The sequence below is a fragment of the Arachis ipaensis genome, chromosome B8 (genome assembly GCF_059453495.1).
Source record: "Arachis ipaensis isolate K30076 ecotype BB chromosome B8, ASM5945349v1, whole genome shotgun sequence".
Lineage (NCBI taxonomy): Eukaryota > Viridiplantae > Streptophyta > Magnoliopsida > Fabales > Fabaceae > Arachis > Arachis ipaensis.
In genome coordinates, this window is record NC_142443.1 from 4,505,868 (window position 1) to 4,531,928 (window position 26,061).

General features: G+C 33.0%; 3 protein-coding genes across 4 annotated transcripts; all 3 read right to left on the minus strand.

Annotated features, from left to right (window-relative positions):
• Window positions 1–1,244: 1,244 nt before the first annotated feature.
• LOC107610435 (uncharacterized) lies at window positions 1,245–1,973 on the minus strand. Its single transcript, XM_016312487.1, has one exon. The coding sequence runs from the start codon at window positions 1,971–1,973 to the stop codon at window positions 1,245–1,247; it is 729 nt and encodes a 242-aa protein (XP_016167973.1).
• Window positions 1,974–2,612: 639 nt separating this feature from the next.
• LOC148547045 (uncharacterized) lies at window positions 2,613–3,233 on the minus strand. Its single transcript, XM_088495262.1, has one exon. It carries the CDS (start codon window positions 3,231–3,233, stop codon window positions 2,613–2,615), a length of 621 nt encoding a protein of 206 aa, XP_088351388.1.
• A 17,171-nt stretch (window positions 3,234–20,404) lies between these two features.
• LOC107614170 (protein CNGC15c) lies at window positions 20,405–23,859 on the minus strand. 2 transcript variants are annotated; one of them, XM_016316400.3, is made up of 8 exons: window positions 23,585–23,859; window positions 23,272–23,349; window positions 22,643–23,183; window positions 22,353–22,565; window positions 21,948–22,240; window positions 21,616–21,727; window positions 21,277–21,513; window positions 20,405–21,199 (listed from the first exon to the last, which is right to left on the minus strand). In XM_016316400.3, exons 2-8 carry the CDS (start codon window positions 23,298–23,300, stop codon window positions 20,525–20,527), a joined length of 2,100 nt encoding a protein of 699 aa, XP_016171886.1. In that variant the 5' UTR covers window positions 23,301–23,349; window positions 23,585–23,859; the 3' UTR covers window positions 20,405–20,524. The 2 variants fall into 2 exon arrangements, with proteins under 2 accessions (XP_016171886.1, XP_020964296.1); XM_021108637.2 differs by having other exon boundaries at window positions 23,272–23,312; window positions 23,585–23,676.
• Between the last annotated feature and the right edge of the window lie 2,202 nt (window positions 23,860–26,061).

Genomic DNA, 26,061 nt, shown 5'->3' on the forward strand with positions numbered 1-26,061 from the left:
GGCATTCACATAGGTTACAATGCTTCAAATATCATATACATCTACTGCGCATTATTGTCGGTACCTGGACCACCTCCCTGACGGCATCTACTACAACTGTGTCCCTCAACTCCACATTGCCTACATTGCCTTGGACGGCGTAACATACGTGTGTCCATCTCATTCAAGAAGCGCGTCATCCTGTGCCGACCTTTGGAAACGCGTCTCAGGTACGGGTTCGGTACGAATCGAGGACCATTGTAAGAAGGCCACGTAGTAGGATTCCCTAGTGGCCTAAACCTAGCCCGATAAACGCGTCTGACCTAGTCCATATTATAAACGTCATGCACATACACCTGCCAATCTAGTCGTTGATTTGCACAACATACAAACACATGCCGGCAAGGAATCCGGCCCACCTGGAACTCACCGCAGTCACATCTTTGACGACGGAGGTCAACAGCATACTCCACTCAACTTGGCATCTCACGCATTTCAAATACTTCATTCTACCTGTCGAAGCAATTAACTTGAATGTTTCCTGATGCAAGTTGATTTGCATGAATTTTGGAGGTCACATGCTCAGTAAAAACATGGCATGCATTAATCCTCGCCTCCGCATCTGCTCTTTTCCGTGTGAACAACTCATTAAGTCTGTAGAACGTTACTTTTACAAGTGCAGTGATGGGGAGATTGCGTGCACCCTTCAAGACTGAGTTGATGCATTCCACTAGATTAGTCGTCATGTGACCCTATCGGTAGCCACCGTCGAAGGCCAACGCATACTGTTCACGGGGAATACGGTTTAACTAGTTAGTGTACGCCTCGCCCCGCTCTCGTAAATGCTGGTAACACACTTCATACTCACGAACCGTCCGCGAATATCCTAAACAATATCATATACCAAACAAGAAATAAGTTTCAGGATGTCTAGATTGTTCGCAGTTTCATTAATAACAAACTTTGAAGGAATCAATGTTACCTATATTGACGACAAGCTTTTGCAGGTAGGGTGCCTTGAATTTCCTCAGAAAGTTCGACTTTATATGCCTGATGCAAAACATGTGGAAAGATCTAGGAGGTGACCAATCTCCGTAACTACGTTTCACAGCTGCATTTATGGACTCATGTCGGTCCGATATAAGCCCCACACCATCCCGAGTCACAACATGTTGACGTATGTTACTAAGAAAAAAGTGCCAAGCATCAGAGGTCTCTCCCTCGACAATAGAAAATGCAATCGGGATGATATTGTTGTTACAATCCTACGAAACGGCCACTAATAAGCAACCATTGTACTTTCCGTACAAGTGAGTCCCGTCCACCTGGACAACTGGCTTACAGTGTCTGAACGCTCTAATGTAGGGGTAATAGCTCCAAAAGACTCGATGCAATACCCGGATATCACTTACCAAGTCATCCCCTTGATATGCAGGCATAGTCTCAAAATGTACGACAGTTGATGGCTCCTTATGACACATGGCCTCGAACCATATGGGCAACGCTTCGTAGGATGCTTCCCAACCTCCAAATATCTTCTCAACTGACTTTTGCTTTGCCAACCATGCTTTCCGATAGCTGACGGTGTAGTTGAACTTCAACTGCACTTCTGCAATAACTGATTTTACCTTTAAAGAGGGGTCAGCCTCAATCAACGGCTTTATGGCTTCGGCAATCGTATCTGAATCCAGCTCCGAATGATCCTGAGAAATGGTTGCTCTGGTACAAGTGTGACTGCCGTTGTACCTCCTAATAACCCAACAGTGCTTTCTGCTGATCATGCTAACTCTGATAAGCCAATCACACCCTGACCCGTACTGTGTACACTTCGCATAAAATGTCAACGACTCCGACTCATACACACGGTAGTCTACAGATCTTCGGAGGGTATACTCCTTCATCGCCTTAATAACAGCTTCCCTAGAACTGAATTCCATCCCCATGGCGAACTCACCATCTGCGACAAAAGGAACTTCTGCCAGGAAGGCAGCCATACCATAAGTATTTAATACACGATTGTTTAATGACCAAAATTAAATATTAAATCAGCACTCACATCATCAATAATGATATAAATAAGGTTTACATTACGTTATTATCTAAATCTCAATTAAATAAAAATACAAACACATTAATACAAATTATGCTCAATAACTAAAAATAAATACTAATCTTCCAGATAACTTCATAAATACTATAATAAACAATCAGTTATAAACCCTAATTAAGTAAATAACTAAATAAATACAAATTAACTAAATAACTAAAAATAATTATTAATCACCTAAACAACTAAAAATAAATACTATAACAAATGCTCATTAGTAAATCATAATTAGCTAAATAAATATAAATTAACTAAATAACTAAAAATAAATACTAATCGCCTACATAACTTCATCAAGACTATAATAAATACTCATTAATAAATAAACTAATAAATAAATCCTAATTAACTAAATAACTAAATAAATATAAATTCCCTAAATAACTAAAAATAAGTTCCAATCGCCTAAATAACTTCATAAATACTCTAACAAATACTTATTAATAAATCCTAATTAACATATTAATTAAATGAATACTAGACCCTAAATACTAATTAACTCAAACTCTTTTTATATTAAACTTGTCTAAATAACCTCTTTTACAAATGCTAAACGAGTACATGCACTCATATAGTCCGGAAACTCCGGAGCATGCATGGTTTCTAAATCCAAAACTCGCAAGAAAGATGGCTCCTCAAATGGCTCTTCGTTCGCGAGTGCATTTGCAACGTCTGTCACATTCGGAGCCACACTGCCGTCGGCTTGATCTTCATCTCCGTCTTGACCAACAACTTCGTTGATTTCGAACTCTTCCTCACTCTCACTATTGTAGTCTTCTCGTAAAATATTTCGGTCAGCCTCAGATTGTTCGAATTCAATGTACAACTCGATGAACGAAATTTGAGCACGACTTTCAATATACATTGAAAACATCTCTTGCATGCTTGCTTCGTCCGTTACATATTTGGTCTGAAATTGGACGAATCCACCAAATACTGGTACATGATATCTGTATGAAATACATGATATTTTTCTTGACATCTCCGAATCTATCTTCTCACAAATCACGCCTTTAAGCTCTTCAAATGAGATTGTGAAGGGAATAACAACATCTAACAGATCTTCACAAACAAATTTTACTCCTTCAGGTGTCTGCAACAAAATCTGACCAAAATAATACACTTTCAAAAGGACTCTATCATCCATTCTTCTCACTCACTTAAATAAAAATAGCAACTTCACCATCAACTTTTTTTCCAAACCCAAGTAAACACACACTAGACCTAGAGAAAGAAGAGAAGTCGAACAAGATGAAGAAAGTTGGATCTGGTCGGCTGTCTTTGGTTCGCACACCTTCGCAAGTATATATATACACACACAAGTCTGACCAACCGAGTTGTGTAACCTAATTCAAAAAAATTATATAATAATTAAAACGGACCGTCCGATTTCATTTACTGTAAATTAAAAAAAAAAATCTCTCAAGCAAAAATCGGACCCAGCAACTAGTATAACCAAATTAAAAAAAAAAATCCAACAAAGAAAACGGATCATCCGTTTTAATGAGGACATATCGCACGGTCTGATTTCTTCTATGTGAATTTCGTATACCACGAGCAAAACGGACCCTCTGATTTGCTTACAAATTTTTCAAAACAAAAAATTCAGAGGGTTCAATTTTTTCCTACTAAATCTGAGCCAAAAACTGTCATACATTTCGGTGTAGCACCCCCTCATTTTATAATCCGGCACAACACCTGTCCCTCCTCCATAACCAAAAAAATGAGCCTGCAAATGACTAGTAATAATAGTACACCCAATAGGTGACTATAGTGGCTATAATGCCTATACAACTTTAATAACATGTGAAAAATATTACTAAATTAAAGTAATGATATTTTATTATTTAATAATATTTTTTAAATATTACTAAAATTATGTAACCATCATAGCTATCCTATTATAAACAATATAGACTTCACTTGTGTATATATATTAAAAGTGCAAATTAAACTTTCTTGTGTGGCCGGAAGCTTATTGGTGATATAGAAATATAGAATGAACATGTATCTGCTGAAGATGAGGATGAGACATTCTTGTTGCACACTCAATTGAGTTGTTTGAACTTTGAAAGCAGTAGCCATTAATTTCATTGCACTTTAAATGTTTTGTCTTTTGTCTGTCACGGAGAATTTTTGAAGGTTAGATTTAACAGTGTTTGAATAGCTTTCTGGAGTGTTTGAGAATACTCTAGATGGTTCCGGAACGTTCTAGAATGTCCTAGAAGCTTCTGGAATACCCTAGAAGGTTCTAGAAGACTCTGGAAGGTCATAGAGTATTCTAGAAGAGTGTAGATGTATATAGAAGTATAAAGAGTGATATGGAATAATCTAGAAATATTTAGAGAGTTGTGGTAGGATAGATATTTGTAAAGAAGGTTCTGGATGATTAATCTGGACCATTGATTAGATTTAATCCTAACCATCCATTGAGGAGGTGGATGGCTATAAATAGGGATAAGAGTTAGAGTTTGGGTGTGTGAATCATTTGTAACCAACACTTGAGTAATAAAGTGTTCTTTCCACCAAAGCTTCCTTTCTCTTGTGTTCTCTTGTGTTCTTAGCTTTCTTGCTAAGTATTGAGGGTTAGGCTGACTTGGTCTTAGCTCAAGAGGTTGAGTAAGTCCGAGTGCCATCACGGTAGCGTTGGAGTGTGTCCAAGGCCGTGACAATTTGGTATCCGAGCAAGGTTCGAGAGGGAGCACAAGTCGCTTGTGGGAATGGCTTCTAGTATCACCATGGAGCATGTTGAGTCTCAAAGGGGAAGGGATACTATTCTTTCTCAATGGAGAGGCAAGAAGGTCCGTTCTTCAAGTGAGCCTAGAGGTAAGGACTCTAACTTCTTAGAAGAAAGAGTTTCTATGTTGGAAAATGTTCTATCCTCTATGGATGAGCGCTTCCAAAGGATAGAACATGACAAGGAGACCCTCGAGGCTCACGTATTAGGAGAACTAGATGCTTTCAAAGAAAGCATGCTCCAAATTGAAGAGAAGCTTGAGAATTCCTTAAAGCTATTTGAGGAAGTTCGAGTTTGGTTCGAGGAGGCGAAATCTCGACCAACCATTATAAGGGAGACGACAAAGATTGATCTCCCCAAGCCAAAGGAGTTCAAGGGCGTAAGGGACGCTCGCGAGGTGGAGAACTTCCTATGGCAAATGGAGAGGTACTTCGAAGGCCAAGGGGTGGTCGAAGAAGCAATAAAGGTACGCACTGCAGCTTTCTACCTTTCTGATAATGCTACTTTGTGGTGGAGGAGAAAGTGCGTAGATATGGAAAAGGGCACTTGCAACATAGCCACATGGGAAGATTTCAAAAGGGAATTGAAAAGACAATTCTTCCCTGAGAATGTGGTTTATGAAGCAAGGAAGAAGTTGAGGGAGTTGAAGCACAAGAGTACGATTAGCGACTACGTAAAGGAGTTTACTACTCTCACGCTTAAAATTCCCAACTTAGCATCAGAGGATGCATTGTTCTTCTTCATTGATGGACTCCAACCTTGGGCAAAGCAAGAACTACAAAGAAGGAATGTTAAGGATGTCGATGAGGCCATCGTGGTGGCCGAATCACTCACTGAGTATCATAGGGGAGACTCTAAACCTAAGTCTTCCTCCAAGCCTAGTTCTGCTAAAGGTGGGGGAGACAAGGGGAAGAGCTTCTCAACCAAGAAGGAAGGAAAATACTCTTCAAAGAAAGAGTACGAAGAAAAGAAGAAGGCTTTCGTGCCCAAAGGAGGATGCTTCGTGTGCAAGGGACCGCACCAAATGAAGGATTGTCCCAAGCTAGGAACTTTGGCATCTATAGCTGAGGAACGAGAAGCTCAAACTCAAGTAACTGAGTGTGTTGGATCTATCCAACACATAAATGCTGTGAAGACCAAAGAGACAAGTACTGCAGAAAAGAAAGGCTTGATGTATGTCAAAGCCTTTATCAATGAAAAACCCGTCATGGCTATGATCGACACTGGTGCTACACACAACTTCATCACGCCTGATGAAGCAAAGAGGCTTGGGTTAAAGATCACCGAAAAGAATGGCTGGTTCAAACCCGTGAATACCAAGGGTGAACCCCTTAAAGGAGTAGCAAAAGGGGTTGAGATGACTCTTGGTTCTTGGAAGGGCCTTGTGGATTTTTCAGTAGCACCCATGGACGATTTTAAAATAGTCATCGGACTCGATTTGCAAAGGAAAGCAAATATAATACCTATGCCATACTACGACGTAGTATGCATCATGGAGAAAGGGTCTCCATGCATGGTCCCTACAGTCTCTAAAGTTGGCGGACCACCGATACTCTCCGCTATGCAACTCAAGAAAGGGTTCAAGAAGGGAGAGATTACATATTTGGCTCTACTACAAGAGGAGCCAACACTTGAAAGAGAAGACGTTCCTCCCGAAATCAAGGAAGTCCTTGAAGAAAATAAGGATGTGATGCCTCCCGAGTTGCCAAAACAACTACCACCTAGGAGGAAGGTGGACCACAAGATTGAATTGGAGTTAGGAGCAAAACCGCCCGCCTCAACACCGTATAGAATGGCACCGCCAGAACTCGAGGAGTTGAAGAAGCAACTCAAGGATTTGCTAGATGCTGGGTTCATCCGTCCATCGAAGGCACCTTATGGCGCACCAGTCTTATTCCAAAAGAAGCATGATGGTTCATTGAGGTTATGCATCGACTATCGAGCACTTAACAAGGTAACCATCAAGAACAAATACCCCATTCCTTTGATAGCCGATTTGTTTGATCAACTTGGTAGAGCCAAGTGGTTCTCAAAGCTAGATTTGAGGTCAGGATATCACCAAGTGAGAATTGCCGATGGTGATGAGCCTAAGACCACGTGTGTCACGAGGTATGGATCGTATGAGTGGTTGGTGATGCCTTTTGGCTTGACCAACGCTCCTGCGACCTTCTGTACCTTGATGAATGAGATCTTTCGACCTTACCTTGATCGGTTTGTAGTGGTCTACTTGGATGACATTGTTGTCTATAGCAATACTTTGGAGGAATATGTAGAACACTTACGAACCGTGTTCAAGATCTTGCGAGAGAATAACCTATATGTGAAGAAGGAAAAGTGTTCCTTTGCAAGGGACGAAGTCCACTTCTTGGGACACATCATTAAAGGTGGAACTCTCTGCATGGATCAAGGAAAGGTGAAGGCTATCAAAGAGTGGGAGCCGCCAAACAAGGTATCCGAATTGAGGTCATTCCTTGGGTTGGCTAATTACTATCGGAGGTTTATCAAGGGATACTCCGCTAAGGCTGCACCATTAACTGATCTTCTCAAGAAGAATCACTCTTGGGAATGGTCAAAGGAGTGTCAAAAGGCCTTTGATGAGTTGAAGGCTGCTATCACAGAAGGACCAGTACTAGCACTACCCGACTACTCAAAGGTATTTGAAGTCCACACTGATGCTTCTGACTACGCTATTGGAGGAGTTCTGATGCAAGAAGGACATCCTATTGCCTTTGAGAGTCGCAAGTTGAATGATACAGAGAGGCGATACACTGTCCAAGAGAAGGAGATGACCGCGGTGGTGCATTGTCTGAGAACTTGGCGTCACTACTTGCTTGGTTCACACTTCATCGTCAAGACAGACAATGTGGCTACAAGCTACTTCCAAACTCAAAAGGAGTTAAGCCCCAAACAAGCTAGGTGGCAAGACTTCTTGGCTGAGTTTGATTTCGAATTCGAATACAAGTCAGGCAAGACTAATGTCGTAGCAGATGCGCTGAGTCGCAAGGCTGAGTTAGCGGCCATTTCTATGGTGGAAGGAGATATTATGCATATCATCAAGGAAGGGTTGCATCACGATCCATTAGCCAAGAAGTTGGTGGAGTTGGCTAGAGAAGGTAAGACCAAAAGATTTTGGTTAGAAAATGACCTTCTCTACACAAAAGGGAGAAGACTATACGTTCCTAAATGGGACAATCTGAGAAGGAAGTTGGTAAGAGAATGCCACGACACCAAGTGGGCTGGTCACCAAGGTCAGCGAAGGACCTTAGCACTCATTGAATCTTCTTATTATTGGCCTCAAATGAAAGATGAAGTGGAGAGCTATGTGAAGACTTGTCTTGTGTGCCAACAAGATAAGATTGAAAACAAGACACCAAGTGGGTTGTTGGAACCTCTGCCTCCATCAGAGCGACCGTGGGAAAGTGTCTCTCTAGATTTCATCTCTGCCTTACCGAAGTCCGAGGGGTTTGGATCTATTCTCGTAGTAGTGGATCGATTTTCGAAGTATGCTACCTTTATACCTGCCCCTACTGACTGCACTGCAGAGGAAGCAGCACGACTATTCTTCAAGAATGTGGTGAAGTACTGGGGATTGCCTAAGAGCATCATTAGTGATCGAGATCCACGCTTCACAGGACGACTATGGACAGAGCTGTTCAAACTCCTTGGGTCGGAGCTTCATTTCTCAACAAGCTTCCATCCTCAAACCGATGGGCAGACTGAGAGAGTGAATGCCTTACTTGAGTGTTACTTAAGGCATTTTGTAAGCGCTAATCAGAAGGATTGGACAAAACTCCTAGACATTGCTCAATTCTCATACAATCTGCAAAAGAGCGAGTCTACAGGGAAGAGCCCATTTGAGATTGTGACTGGACAACAGCCGCTTACACCTCACTCTCTTTCTTCCTCTTACTCAGGAAAGAGCCCTGGAGCTTATCATATGATTAAGTCATGGGAAGAACAAGCAGATGTCACTCGTTTTTACCTCGACAAAGCTGCCAAGAGGATGAAGAAATGGGCAGATAAGAAGAGGAGGCATGCAAGCTATCAAGTGGGAGACAAGATCTTTTGACAAAGAAATCGAAGAGATCCTAGCTAATCGCGTCGTGCGACGAAGAGGAGTACCACCAAGTATCCAATACTTGATCAAGTGGAAAGGGCTCCCGATAACTGAAGCTAGCTGGGAAACTCGCGAAGATCTGTGGCAATTCCAAGAACACCTAGAGCGCTATCATGAACAGAACGCGACGAGGACGTCTGCGCATTAGGTGGGGGAGAATGTCACGGAGAATTTTTGAAGGTTAGATTTAACAGTGTTTGAATAGCTTTCTGGAGTGTTTGAGAATACTCTAGATGGTTCCGGAACGTTCTAGAATGTCCTAGAAGCTTCTGGAATACCCTAGAAGGTTCTAGAAGACTCTGGAAGGTCATAGAGTATTCTAGAAGAGTGTAGATGTATATAGAAGTATAAAGAGTGATATGGAATAATCTAGAAACATTTAGAGAGTTGTGGTAGGATAGATATTTGTAAAGAAGGTTCTGGATGATTAATCTGGACCATTGATTAGATTTAATCCTAACCATCCATTGAGGAGGTGGATGGCTATAAATAGGGATAAGAGTTAGAGTTTGGGTGTGTGAATCATTTGTAACCAACACTTGAGTAATAAAGTGTTCTTTCCACCAAAGCTTCCTTTCTCTTGTGTTCTCTTGTGTTCTTAGCTTTCTTGCTAAGTATTGAGGGTTAGGCTGACTTGGTCTTAGCTCAAGAGGTTGAGTAAGTCCGAGTGCCATCACGGTAGCGTTGGAGTGTGTCCAAGGCCGTGACATGTCGCTGTAAAGTCTTAATATTAAAACCAACACCAACAAGTATATATCATAGCCATACTCATTATTATTCTTTTAAAAATATTATTTATATACTAAAATTAACTATTAAAATCAATTATTATATATTTATATGTTATTTAATTTATTTTTAATATATATTTTATATTAATAATTAATTTTAATATACATCTAATATAATTATAATTTTTTATGCGTTTGTCGTTTAATTATTGTTGATATTCGCAGAGAGATAGAAAGAGAAAAAAGACAATACATATTAATAAATAAATAAATTTTGATAGTTTATAATTTTATATTGAATTGTGTAAGAATAAAAATATAAGACTACGAGTACTGCTTTGTTGAATATTTATATTATGTGATTAGGTGTCTGGTAAAATGGTAACAATACAATTATAAATAATAGAAATTTATGATGTTTGGATACTGATATGGATACGAGATACGATACGACACGGGATACGTTAATACATAAATTTTAAAATCTTATAAAATACGGAAACACGTATAGATATAAAATATAAAGTATTTTTTAGATAAATCGTAATAATATTTTGGTATTTTATTAATATTAGAATATAAATTATTTTTTAATTATTTTTAATATCTTATTTTAATTATATCAAGTATTTAAAATATTTTTTATTTTAATAAATAATAATATATACTATATCTAAATTTATTTCAAGAATATATATTAAGAATAAGATTGGACACGCTGACACGTGATTATATTTAAATGTGTCCAAATATGTTCAAAATTTTTTTAGTTTTTATTAAAATACGATTGGACACAACAAACACACATATTAAACGAATATCGATAAATATCGTATCTAAAATATGTCCAATATACAAACACAATAACACAGCAAAATATCAATACTTCATAAAAATTGATATCTTAGTATACCTTATATTGATGCCAAAAGATTACCTGTTAATAGTATCTGATCTTAGAGGGACATACAACATCTACTATAAAATATACTAATTAATTGGACCGTATAGCCGTACGACTATAGTAAGCAACCGAACCATCCTTCATTCCTTCTAGACCAATATAGCCTATTCTATCGTCTCATTATTTATCCCAAAAATTTAAATCAATAAAAAAAATAATATTAATAATTATATTTTTAATATATTTAACATTATTATTAATAAAAAATTAATATTAATTTAAAAAATTAATTTTAATATAATATTAATATAACAAAATTACGTAAAAAATTATAAATGTGCAAAATCTAACCTGTAAAATTTAATTTGGATAGTCACAATTTAATCTAGTATATTTCGAATTAATTTAAAATTGGATTAGATTTTTTTTAAAAAAAATAATTCAATAAAATATCTAGATCAAATTTAGGTTTAACAAAATCCAATTTAACCTATACAAATTTTGTAATAAATTATATATTATAAGAGTATATTAAAATTAAATAACAGTATATTAAAATTAAATTTTTAACTAAATACAAATGCTATCATTTTCATATTTGGTTGTTCGTATATATAATATATCGTCTGTTAAATATTTATGGTACCTAATACGAGTTAAATCTTAAAATGGTCTTTGAGATTGGCGTCGTATAATAAAATCGTCCTTGAGATTCTAATTGTACTAATTACGTTCTTGAAATTAACAAAAGTGCACCACGTTAGTCCCTAACTCATTTTTCATTAACGACGTGATGACATGACTTGATGATGTGGGTTGTTAGTGACACGTGTTACTCCATAGTTTGGCCACGTGTAATGGTATGATGATGTGGTGACCAGTGACATGTGGCATGCTGATGTGGATGGTTATACCACGTGTCACAATGCTATTTGGCCACATGTTCGTTTGTGCCACGTGTAGCAATAGTATTCGTCCACGTGTCGTGCATTATGTCATCATTGTAAATGCACCAAATTATTAGTCCCTTACTTTGTATTAAGTGACTCATTTTAGTCTCTAAAATTGAATGTCGTGCATCAAACTAGTTATTTCACCAATTTTTTCTCATTTTTTAAAAAATTTAAAAATTTCAATATCTTGAATACATTAATTTCAATTCTATTTTTTCATATATTGTTTAAATACAAATGCTTTCAAAAATTTGTTTTAAATTTTAGTTTTAATTTTATAATTATTTTTCTATAATAATTTAAGGGTAAAGTACTAAATTGGTCCTCTAGGTTTGGACGTAATTCTGTTTTGGTCCTTAAGGTTTAAAGTGTTCTATTTGAATTCAAAAAAGTTTCATTTAGCATCAATTTAGTCCCACAGTGAGGTCAAAATTAAATAATTAACAAAATGTCCTACATAATAACAGTACAATAACAAAATCGATAATCTGGAGAATAAGTACAAGCTCCAGAGGCATAAAATCAACCATTGATGATACATCAATACATTTATTTATTATTTTTTTATAATATAAATAAAATATTTTCTATAAAACTAAAGAAAATGATAAATAAATGTATTTATGCATCAATGATTGATTTTGTGCCTCTGGAGCTTGTACTTGTTCTCCAGATTATCGATTTTGTTCTTGAACTGTTGTTATGTAGGACATTTTGTTAATTATTTAGTTTTGACCTCATTGTGGGACTAAATTAATGCTAAATGAAACTTTTTTGGATTCAAATAGAACACTTTAAACCTTAAGGACCAAAACAGAATTACGCCCAAACCTAGGGGACCAATTTAGTACTTTACCCATAATTTAACATTGGTAAATTTTGTAATATATAAGTATGTTATTATAAAAAAAGAATTATATGATTGATTAGACACATTTTTTCATATAAAAATATGTATTTTTAACAAGAAATCAATAATTAAAATAAATATTTTTTTGTACTTATGGAATACACGTTTCCGTTATGTGTAAATGGGCTAAACTGAAGGCACTTGTATTTGAATAACATGTGAAAAATAGAATTGAAATTAATGCATTCAAAGATATTGAGAATTTTGAATTTATAGAAAAAAATGAGAAAAAACTGGTGAAGGGACTAATTTGGTGCATGACATTCAATTTCAAAAACTAAAATGAGTCACTTAATGTAAAGTGAGGGACTAATTTGGTGAACAAATACAATGATGACACAATGGATGACATGTGGATAAATACTGTTGCGACACGTGACACAAACAAACATGTGGCCAAAAATAGCATTGTGACACATGACACAACCATCCACATCAGTATGTCATGTGTCACTGGTCACCACATTATCATACCATTATACGTGGCTAAACCATGGAGTGACACATGTCACTAACAACCCACGTTATTAAGTCATGTCATCACGTCGTTAATAGAAAATGAACAGTGACTAATGTGATACACTTTTGTTAGTCTCAATAACGTCATTGGTGTAATTGAAATCTCAGAGACAATTTTAATAAACAGCACAATCATTTTAGGATTTAACTCAGGTAACACATTCATAAATTAAAGAGTGAAAAGTAATTAATAAACTTTTGCACCCTTTTTTACTATTAATTTGGTTCGAACCCCAAGCCTAATATAATCATAACCTTGATGATGCATGCACTTACTAACTTGTAATTAATAATAAAATGTGCATGCACTGTTAATAAGAATTATAATAATTAGGTTATCCAAAATACTAGTAACAACCAAAATCAGCTTTCATTTATTATTCTTTTTGGGGGTGCAAATGTAACTGCCAACTAACTCAAGTAGTTAGGTGGTTTAAAATTTGCAAGGTACAGATCATAAAAAGGCGATTATGTGTGTTAATTAATTAATGACATTGAAAGCTATAAAAAGTAACGATAATTTTAAGAGTTTATTCGTATTCTAAGAGTATATAATAAGACTACTTATTAAAAATATAATCATTAATATTATTTTTTTATTAGTTTAAATTTTAAAATGAGTAATTTCATAACATTATTATTAATAAAATATTTTAAATATTTTTTATTTAATAAATAAAAATAAATACATTAAAAATTTAAACTCTTTATATTTTAAAAAAAATTAATTCATCATCTTAATATATATCCTTAAAATACAAGTTAGATAAACTCTTGACACGTTAACATTTATCTAGTTGTTAGTTGTTGAAGGGTCTCAGCATGGTGTTCTAATAATTATTCCATTCCAAAGACACTGACACTGCAACCATATAACTAATACTAATTATGATTATATATTCTTTTTGTCAACTATAGTTTGTAGTTGTAGAAAAGTGTTTCGACCAAGTAGACCACATGAGCACCAAATTTGGCATAATGAATTTGGTTAGTTAAAGTGAGTGCAAATGTGCAATGAGAGAGAGAGAGAGAGAGAGAGAGAGAGAGAGAGAGAGAGAGAGAGAGAGAGAGAGAGAGAGAGAGAGAGAGAGAGAGAGAGAGAGAGAGAGAGAGAGAGAGAGAGATTATAGCAATTTTTAGGTGAGTCAGCTTTTATTGATGATAGGCCAAAATAAAGGGTTTGCCACTACTACTCTTATCACATGGTTCTTTTTTGTTGGTCGTTATATATTTTGCATTTTTTTTATTTGTCTTATGTTTTAAATATTTAATCTTTTTTATATATGAGAATAAACAAATTTAAGAATTTAAATTTTAAATTTTTTTTATTATAAAAATTTTGATATTATATAATAAAATTATTTATATCAAATAAAAATACATAGATAATTATATATCGACTATACTTGGCACTCTTAATTATATTCATTATGGGTTTTGAATTTTGAGTTCTTGACAGCTACTGATGCATGTTGTGCACTAAGGACTCTGCAATTAGAATTTGGAATATTCATTGCATATAGAGATATTTGCACGTTTCTAACATAGTCCTCCTTAATTGATAGGAATTATTCTGAGCTTTTGCATTTGAGAAATAGGATCGAAGATTCATTCGAGCCTTACCTTCCTTAAGTTGGCAATTACTTATATTTATTTATAATTAATATGTAAATCTTATGTCTGGTGAGAAATGGAATTGAAAGACACCTGTGATAATGAGCGAGCTTTAAGGATGGTTTTTCTCTATGATGGTGTTTAATTAGGTCAACCACCCCTAATTAATTATGAGCTTTCTTCTTTTCTTTTTCATTTTATATAGTCTATCTTTTCATTAGTTCATATATTTATATTTATGCCACTTAAAGTCAATGCCTAGAGTCAATGATCAAATCACATGCACTTCGACTATTATTTTTTTTTTTTTTAATTGAGTATGGGGAGTTTATGTCATTTGAGCTATTACTCATTGGCGTACTTCGACTATCTTAACGACTAGAAATATTTGAGGAACAATAAAACTTACTTAAATCAGTTTAAAATTATTTTGTTTTATATTTATTAATTATCTTTAAAATAAATATATAATATTATATATAATAAAAAAATTTTAATATTATATACATAAAATTATAAATATTAAATTAAATAAAATAATTTTGGATTATTATCTCTTTTAACATTAATCTTTAAAGACGTGGTGCTGGCTTAATTAATAAATCACTTAGCTTGTAATTTATTATGGGATGAAAATAGAAATAAATAGATAAATCAAAATGCGTATGCGCTATATATAGCCCGATATTCTTACTTAATATGATCATTTGGTCCATGAATTTTGGTTGCAATTTATGAGTGATCAGTTGCTTAGAAAAAGAAGGTTGAATTTAGGTTTTTTGTTTTGTTTATTTTAATTTTAAATTGGATAGAATTTAGAGAATTAGTTAAGTCTGTCCTTATTAAGAACGTAGAAAATATTTTTATTTTATCTCTTGTCAATAAAAGAATCAAAATAAAATTGTATGAGAGTAAATTTATTGTGACGTCTTGCGGAATTGAATAAACAGAAAATAATTTTATTTTGTTTCTTAAAGAATAAAATTAGAATTAAAATAGAGAAAGAAGAGTGACACAATCATATATCATAATTTAATCACTTTGTGTAATGTGGCATATATTTAGTCTCCATCACAACGATGATAAAATTTTTACTATCTTTTACAAAGATTATATTTACCAATTTTCTTATGATTCAACTCAATCCTGTCTGGGACAAACTCAATTTCTACCCAAGTTAGATTTGACTAAGTTTACTTTCTAAATTTTCAACAACTAAGTATTCACTCAACTTAGCAAGGGAATCCCCTAAGAATTATGAATACAAAATAGAAAATTATACCAAAATTTTTTAAAATAAATATTTGGCTTTTTTCCAAGTCTAACTCTCTTTGCCTTTTTTCTTAATGACTTTTTCTTAATTTCTTATATTAATGCATTTTTTATTGAAATAAAGAAAGATAAACCTGAAAAAATTGAATATTCAATAGAGAACTATGAAGAAAAAGAATGTATAATTTTGTAAGTTATGAAAATCCAAACTTTATGCTCTCACTCCTTGAATCAATCTCTGCCTGTTTACCCATTTAATAGAGGAATAAAGCTTCCAAAGTTTGAAACTTGACTTCAACAACTTTAACTTCTTCTTTTTCAAATATCAGCACTAGCAGTGACGCAGAAGAAAGATAGAGCAATAGTAGTGATTGAACTTTACATGCATCCATACCCACCATCTTCTCTTTCATCCTTTTTCAAATTTCTTCAAGGATCTGAACCTTTCATTTTTTACTCCAAGATTTTTTCTTATCCCTTGATTTATAGTAGAGCTCCATAATATTCAATTTATCAGTTCGGTGTATGTAGAAGAAAGACTTCTTCAACAATTTTCAATGAAGCACAAAGAGAAAAAGATTTCTCTGACGTAGCATTCAGATTTGATCTTTGTTTAGAGTCCTAACTTATTTGAATTTTTTCTTCTTGTTTGATTTTAATAATCCACTTTTTTCATCTTTGATTTGGATCCTAATTAGATTTTTTTTTATTTTATTTTTTGGAATGCTTCGTATGAGTGAGAGAGAAGAAAGAGACGAAGAGAAAAGAGAGAACTGGTTTTGTAGCTTTGATTTGGTTTAGATAAAAATGAAATTTTATTTCTTAGTTAGCTACATTTTTTCTCGTGCCATGATATGAACTTGGACTTGGATCATCCATTTAATTGGCCTTAAGATTGTTTTTTATTCAAATTCATTTTTCCATACTAGTTAACCAGATTTCTCACAACTTTAAGTTTTGTTAGCTTGTTGTTGAGCTTGTTTGGTTTCTTTGAATTACTGTCCAATTAACAAACTAATCACACATCTAATTAAATTTTTAACCCAATAATAATGTTTGATCACCATCAAGAAATTATTTTTAGTTCTTCAAACTCAACAATGAGCTAAACCAAGCTCACGAAAGCCTAGATAAACTTATCAGCATGTAGCATGAATAGAAAATTAGAGGATATACTCAAATAGGTTTCTAAGAAATTTTGCGTTTGATGTTTTTGTTTCTATTTTTTTTTATTATATTAAGTTCACTCCCTAAATTTTCAATAACTAAGTGTTCACTCAACTTAGTAAGAGAATCTCCTCAGAATAATGAATACAAAATAGAAAATTGTACAAAAAATATTTGAAATAAATATTTGGCTTTTCTCCAAGTCTAACTCTCTTTGTCTTTTCTCTCAATGAATTTTTCTTAATTTCTTATATTAATGCATTTTTTTATTGAAATAAAGAAAGATAAACCTAAAAAAATTGAATATTCAATAGAGAACCATGAAGACGAAGAATGTATAGTTTTGTAAGCTATGAAAACCCAAATTTTATGCTCTCACTCTTTGAATCAACCTCTGGCTGTTTACCCTTTTAACAGAGGAGTAAAGCTTCCAAAGTTTGAAATTTGGCTTCAACAACTTTAACTTCTTCTTTCCCAAATATCAGCGCAGAAGAGAGATAGAGCAGTAGTAGTGATTGAACTTTACATGCATCCATACCCACCATCTTCTCTTTCATTCCTTTTCAAATTTTTTCAAGGATCTGAACCATTCATTTGTGCTTTGACTCCAAGGTTTTTTCTTATCCCTTGATTTATAGTAGAGCTCCATAATATTCAATTTACCAGTTCGGTACATGCAGAGGAAAGACTTCTTCAACAATCTTCAATGAAGCACAAAGAAAAAAAGATTTCTATGATGTAGCATTCAGATTTGATCTTTGTTTAGAGTCCTAGCTTATTTGAATTTTTATTTTTTGTTTGATTTTGATAACCCACTTTTTCATCTTTGATTTGGATCCTAATCAAATTTTCTTTTTTTTTTTTACTTTATTTTTTTGGAATGCTTCACATGAGTGAGAGAGAAGAAAGGTAGCGTTTGTTTTCGGGGGCAGGACACGGAGACATGGACAACACTTGTTTAAAAAGTGTTTGGAAGCAGAGACATGGACAGTGGACATATTGTCTCCGAGACAGTTTTTTATATTTTTGTGTCCACTCTTTCACGAAGGACAATGATGGACACGAGATTTGGAAGAGTGGACACGGACAATTTTATAAATTTTGTTTTCCTTTTTTTCCACTATTACCCCTTCTTATTTTTCCTATTACGTTGTTCAGAGATACTTTTTTCTCCCTGTTCTTCCTCTATCTCTTTCTTTTCCAAGTACTCTCTCCTTTCTGTAGAATTTTTTATTAGGGGTAGATAATTCTTTTCTTTTTATCGTTTTACTTCAATACCATTTTAACCTTATATTATATTATTTGATTTGTAATAAAAATAATAACAAAAATAATTAATCTTAAAACTTTTGAAAGATAAATATTAGCAAAAGTAAAATTGATCTTTTAAAATGCTAAAAAATAATTTATAAATTGTAATTGATTTTATATAATTTAAAGAAAAATCAGTTTTTAAATAAAAAAATAGTTTTTTTTTAAATAAAAATAGATTTTTATATGCAAAAACTAATTGTTTTTTCATGTAAAAATGGATTTTTTGTTAAAATTAATTTTTTATTTAAAATTAATTTGGCTTATTAACTTAAACAAAATTTTTTATTAATCAAACTCAAATTTATTTTTTTTGTTAATCTTAACCATATGTATTCCTACATATTAATAATAAATTTTAAAATAAAATAATTATATTTATAAATTTTATTTTAATATAAATACTAATATATTTTTTTATTAAATTTTTTTGTCTCTTCAAATATTTTTTTCAAGTTCCGTTTGTACTCTTACGTACTCTCATTTTTTATTAAATTAATTTGTATTGATGTAGAAAATTTGGAATCACAGGGCTATTTTAGTCATTTTATATAATATTTTAGTCTTGTCCATGTGTATCCAAACATAATACTAGACATTACATTAGTGTCTTGTCCATCGTATCCAAACACAATACACAAAAGATAATTTTTAGTGTCTCCGTCCTATTATCTCCGTTTCAGTGTCATGTTCTGTCCTATCTCTAAAAACAAACACAGCCAAAGAGACGAAGAGAAGAGGAAGAACTGGTTTGGTGACTTTGATTTGGTTTAGATGAAAATGAAGTTTTATTTCTTAGTTAGCTACCTTTTTTCTCAGGCCATGATATGAACTTGGACTTGGATCATCCATTTAATTGGCCTTAAGTTTGTTTTTTATTTAAATTTATTTTTCCATACTAACCAACAAGATTTCTCACTACTTTAAGTTTTGTTAGCTTGTTGTTGGACTTGTTTGGTTTCTTTGAATTACTGTTCAATTAACAAACTAATCACACATCTAATTAAATTTTTAATCCAATAATAATGTTTGATTATTATCAAAAAATTGTTTTTAGTTCTTCAAACTCAACAATGAGCTAAACTAAGCTCATGAAAGCCTAGATGAACTTATGGGCATGTAGCATGAATAAAAAATTAGAGGATATACTCAAATAAGTTCCTAAGAAATTTTGCGTTTGATGTTTTTGTTTCTAACAAAATTTTATTATATTAAGATCTACGACCTTTACAAAAGTAAAACATATAAATTCTATTGTTTTTATTTGAACAAATAAATTTTTAAAAGTATGACGAAATAACTTATGTCTTATTTTTATAAAGTTTAAGGACTTTTGCATAATAACATTTTTTTGTAGACAAAAACGACCAATGCAAAATTTCTTACGAACCTGTCTAGATATATACTCAAAAAATTATAGTTCACTCATATTTTTATAATGTCACTCTTTATATATTTTTTATATTTTATTTTGCATGCATTTAAAAAAAATATTATCAAAATAAATAAGAATAATATTATCATTTTCCGATATCAATGTATCAACATCATTAGGGTTCTTACAACTGATAAACCTCCAATGTACAATCCACGGCCCATAAAGCTACAAGAACAAGTGGAGTCCAAACACATAAGAATGTAGAGAAAGCCCAATGATAGCACGGTATGTTTAGTGTCAAAATGACAAAAAGATACCCTGTTTTTCTGTCCGACTCAAGCAAAAACAAAAACAAAACAAAAACATGCAGTTGAAATTTGAAAACAATAACAAAAATTGTCACTAAAAAAAACATAAAAAAAGAAACAATAACAATATTTGAATCTAAAATTTTAGACATTATACTTATTATGACAAAAAAAAAAAGACATTATACTTATAGATATTAATATTTTTGGATACTCATGTGCAAGTATTCATTTTTTTATGCCAATGGATTATAACTTAAATGGCATAATCTTTTCATTATTGATTTCGATCCTAACTTTAGAAAAAAAAAAAAGTATTCTTTTCCTGACAAGGATTCCTAACTCTAATTTATATTATATATAATATATAATTACACATGACCAAGAGACAGAAATATGAAACAATACAAATTTATTAATGAAATACAACTTTTTTTTTGTGTTTTGTTTTTGTCTCAATATTTTCTATTTTAAGATACTTATCAAAGACAATCGAATTTGGCGGTTTGCATGGGAGTCATTCATCAACCGAAAAGTCAGGCTCAGCTGGCTTCTGCACAGAGCTAACTACACCAGAATCTGACCTACTAACACTTTTCCTACCACTCATCATCACAGCCCTTGATGTTGGAGTCTCAGGCTCAGAAACTGTTACATAATCATTATTATTATTAATATGATTATTATTATTATTCTCCTTTGCTCTTAATCCAGCAAGATCCTTTCTCTTCTTATGCCTTCTCCAAGCAGCTTGAATGAAACATGCAGCCCAAGTTCTCCATTGGTGTGAATAGAATCTGAACTTGTGCCTAAGTTGCTTACTATGCAGCCTTCTAAACTGAGATGCAACAAATTTAAGATCTTCAGCAATGAGTGCAAAAGCCTCAACTTCTGAGAAGGCCTTAACAGTTCTTGTTGAAGAAGGGAGAATAACACTGGGCCTTGGATCCAAGGCCCAAGTTAGAAGCTCCTCCCCACAGAAATCACCAGGCCCAATACGGCATGAGTTGAAGAATCCAGCTCTGCCACCATTGGTTGTGTAAGAGTCAAGGTGCCCTCTTATTATGAACAGCATTTCATTCACTGGATCCCCTTCTCTTACAAGGTAGGTTCCTTCAGTGCATAATGCTGGTTTTAGTCTTTCACATATTGCATCTAGCATGCTCTCATCCATTTGGTCAAACAATGGTACCTGTTACAATAATTTCATTATCATAATATATATAAACTTATCTATCAAAATGTAACATAATTATTGTAACCACTTACTCCTCGAACAAGGTCAAGACAAAGGTGGCGCTTGATGTCTCTACGAAGATCTAATGGAAGACCTTTGAGAAGAGCTTCTTCATCAACTCCCCTAGTAGCCATCCATTTGTATTGATCATATTTTCGCACAGATTGTCTAAGTTCTTGTGGTAGTTGCCTGTGATGCATCCATTGTTCTGTGTCTGTTCTTTTCACCCTCCACTCTTCTAATCGCACAGTAGTTGATTGCAGGTATGTCTACACAAATTTTGAGTGCTACATATTAGTACTCCCTATATATTCAACTATAATGAATAATGTCCTTTACTTGCATTCATTACTTATAGTAATAATAATTACCTGCATATTACCAATGAGTAATGCAAAAAGAACCAATCCAAGTGTTGCAACAACAATGGCAACCATAATTTCTCCAACAAAAGTGCTAGTAAGAAGGCCTTGTCCTAATGAACTGTTGCATAGAATAGATATATCAATTTCTCACGGTGTCGACAGTTATTTTGAAACGAGAAAACTCACGTGCAGTTGTCTTTACGTAAAGTTGATATTTGAAAACTGTTAAATGATTAGATAAGTTTGACTAAATCATCGTCTAATGGTTTTTAACTCTCAACTTCACGAAAAAACAATTGCATGTAAGTCTTCAAAAGAAAAAATTGGTTAGATATTACCTGAGATTCCTAAGGCCCCACCAAAGACAAAAGAAGTACTTGTTGAAGAATGATGAGGATGTAACTTGAGAAGTGACAGCATCAGCATATATACCAAACTGATAGAAGTTAGAATCTGGTGAGCATAGGTTTGTGATGTTACTTGCTAGAAACCATAAGTCTCTTTTGGAATTTCCAACCCTGCGGCAGTCAAAGAATGCATATTCACAAAATGGCTTCTCAACATTGCATACATTTCTCCAACATGCTTCTTGCCTTTCTATTGACAGAAGGTACCAGCAAGCTCCTAAAATCTTCATGCAATACAACAAAAACAAACAAAAGGGTATGAGTTAGTTGAAACTATTTTCACCTAGCACATACCATAATGCTATTTAAACATCTAAAAATAAGACAAGAACTTACATGGCTTGCCAACATGTAAAGCATGAGGTTGTAAGCAGCACCAGCCCATGCTGTTTCTGTGACAACCCCAGTAGCACTTACAATTTGTGAAGAGAGTGGGAAAATCAAATATAGCCTTGGAACATATTGGAAGATGATGAAAAACCGAAGCACATTCTTTGTGTTTGCCATGGTTGAACCCCTAAGAGTTGGGATAATAATCCAAATTAGCACCTACAATAAATAAAAGATTTGAGTATTGACAGGTATTGAGTTAGGAGAAGGGATAATGATTGATTAAGGTAAGGTACCTGAGGAATAGGCAGGGCAGCAAGAAAGTCTAACCAAAATCCCTTGAAAAGGTACTTAACTGCAATCTTGGAAGTGTCTATGACAAGTTCACCTCTTCCAAAAACTCTTGAAGAAGGAGCTACATAAGCAGTGCGAAACTTGGCGAAAATCTGAATCACATAGAAGGCATCACCAACTGTTCTTATCAAAGTAAGGGCAACTTCAAGTGTTACTCCAATGTCAATGCACACTTCATCTTGAACCACTGGCAAGTAGAAGAACAAAGGGTCCACAAACAAAGACACCAAGCTTGCCACCAAGAAGATCTTGTTCCACCTGTGGATCGCTTGGCCGCGAGGATCTAAGATTATTTTTCTTCTTTTAACTCTCTCATAATCCTCTGAGAACACTCTTGATAAAACTCTACCTTTCAAGAACTTATTCCCTGCCTTTTTGTTGGAACTAGCCTCTGCTATTTGTGTTCCATCAATGTGGTATTTGACCTTCATACCATTGTTACTTTCACTCTTTTTATTTGGTAGCTCCAGATCATCTTCAAATCTATATATAATGTATGAAAACTTTCAATTAGAGGCTTTGTAATATATTAATAAGGAAAGAAACTTGGAATTATTGTACAGGAACAAACCTTACAGATCTTGAATTACCAAAACCCATCTTCTCTTGAGTCTTTAGAACAATGAAGATACAGAATTTGGAGAAGATTCTACAATTTATTAGTAGCTTATATTATAAACAAATAACATAAATTCATCATGTAAAGGAAGAGAACTTCTATATCTTTAGAAAACCTTTATTATGGAAACAACACCAACACCATTTGAAGTTCCAAAAGCAACATGAAAACAAGAGTATTTGCAGTAAGATTAAAGTATTAAGTAACCAAAAGCATGTAAATAAGATGAGAATAAAAAATAATAGAATGAATGAATGCACTTTACTTAAGGGAGATAAGTGAGATCCTCAAGAATTTGCATTTGCTTCTGGTGTAAGCAAAAAACTAACTAATTAACCATGTCACATTCAAATTCAACAAACTTATTAGCCTCTCATATATGAAGTAGTAGTGCCTGAAAGCTTGGTAGCTCTTCCTCCACCTTCTTTCTGAATTGAAAAACAGAAAGACGGTTCATTTTGCAGAATAGAGAATGAAAATAATGAGAGTTTCTCTATCTGATTCTGACTTTGATTGTTTTACATAAAAATTGTGCCACATGTGGCACCAAAGCATCCCCGTACGTTAATTAATTAATTGATGTAGGCATGTATCTAGCCATGTTATTATATTACGATGTTCATGCCAGAAAAAAATAATTCCACGCTTTTGTCAAACCATAATTATTTGCGTATATTGATGATTACCCTTCACTGTCTAGAGTATTATTATTATTGATATACTAATGTATATAACAATGCTATAACAAATAATATTGTTTATAACTTTTTTTTTTATATCGAGCTAATTGAATGTTCATTATTACTAGATTTGCTATGAATCAGAAATTTTATCTAAGAGAATTAATGAATTATTTTATAGGTGAACTCTACCATACCCTCTCTAAAATAAAGGATAAATTACCCTTTGTGATATATATAATAATTATTGATAATTTTTATCAGAACTCCAAAATTTACGTTGTCTTCTCTTTTTTTTGTTTCTTTTGAAATTTAATAATAATGTCATTTTCATCATCTCCACCAAATACACATCTTCCCTAATTTAAAAAAAAAACTAATGCATTGATGAAAGCATATTAAACTATTATATTGTCACAAAAAAAATTAAATTATTATTCAGATAACAATAAGACAAAATGAAATAAGTATTTTAATATTCACATTCATCTCAAATATTAATTAATTATTTTATTATTCATGCCATTAATTACCTACAAGAATTTTATTTATGGTGCAAATTCATATCTGTCATACAAACCCATATTCTCTTGCTTATCTCCGAACGTAATATCTTCTGATACGAAAAAAATTTTTAGAAAGAAGAGAGCTGAAAAATTGATAGTTGTGATCATTGAAATTGGAGATTAAAAACGTAAGAACAAGTTCAAAATCCTAACTTAATTGATTGGAAATGGTGATTCGATTTGAAAGGAATTAGAATTTTAAAATTGGAGAAGAAAAAGTGTATTTGGTGGGGACGATGAAAATCACATTGTTATCAAGTATCAAGTGAAACATAGCGTCAATTGAAAAGAAAAGAGAAGATAACGTGAATTCTAAAATTATAGTAGAAAGATAATTATCAATAATCACTGAATATATCACAAGAGGTAATTTACCCTTTATTTTAGAGAGAATATGATAAAATTCACCTATTTTATATATAAAATAATATTTAAATTTTTAACATTTATTTAAGTGGACTTATTCGACACCGTTAAATTATTTTAAAATAATAAAATGATGAAATTGAGATAAGTGAAAGCGAAAATGATGAAAAGGAAGAGCAATGAAAGTGAAAATGATGAAATTGAGATAAGTAATAACATTTTGAAAGATCCGAGGAGGAGTTGACTGCGTTAGATACGCTGCCATTTGGAATCTTGACACGTGTTTCCTTCACTCTCACTCTCCATACCTCAGATGCATAATACAATTTCCTATTTTATAAAAAAAAATAATTAGTAATAATTAGTCTAATCTTCAATATGATAATACTAAAAAAAACAAAAAAAAACTCAAATTTATTTTATTTAATATTTATTGTTCTACAATTAATAAATATTAAATTAAATAATTTTAATTTGTTTTAGTTAATTTTTTTTATTTCTCAAACATTATTATATTCAATACATAGTTGACTGGGGTAGTAGCATGCATGTACTCATTTCCTTTCATTAGTAATTCAAGAGTTGAGCTTTTTTTTTTTTTTAATGAAAAACATATATTAAAAGGATGAAATCTGAAATAAATTCTTAAATTCTCAAATTAATTAAATAGAATGATACTGTTCCTGTATGAGCTTCTGTTTAATCTCTAGTTAAAAATATCGATTTTTTCTACTTTAATTTTAGACACAAATGGAATGTGATATAAAACAATTCAAAGTTTTAATATATCTTCTAATTATTGATATCCACATAAAATGTTTCAAATTATAATAAATATTAAATATCTTATCATCATTATATACTTTGGTCTTAGGAATTTATCCATTGAAAATTGTTCATTTAAAAATCATAATATACAAATTCTTTGACCTAGTTGTGTGAAACTGAAGTTTCTATCTCCTTTTCTTGTTTTTCTTTTTTCCCCCTAAAAAACCAAAAGAAAATAGCAACCATTTTAATAACATGACAAAGTAAATAAAGCAATGACAAATTCCTTGCCTCGTTGGGAAGAGACACATACATTGTTAGGGAAACTTTGAACAAAATGCTTGTTTCATATAAGTTAAATG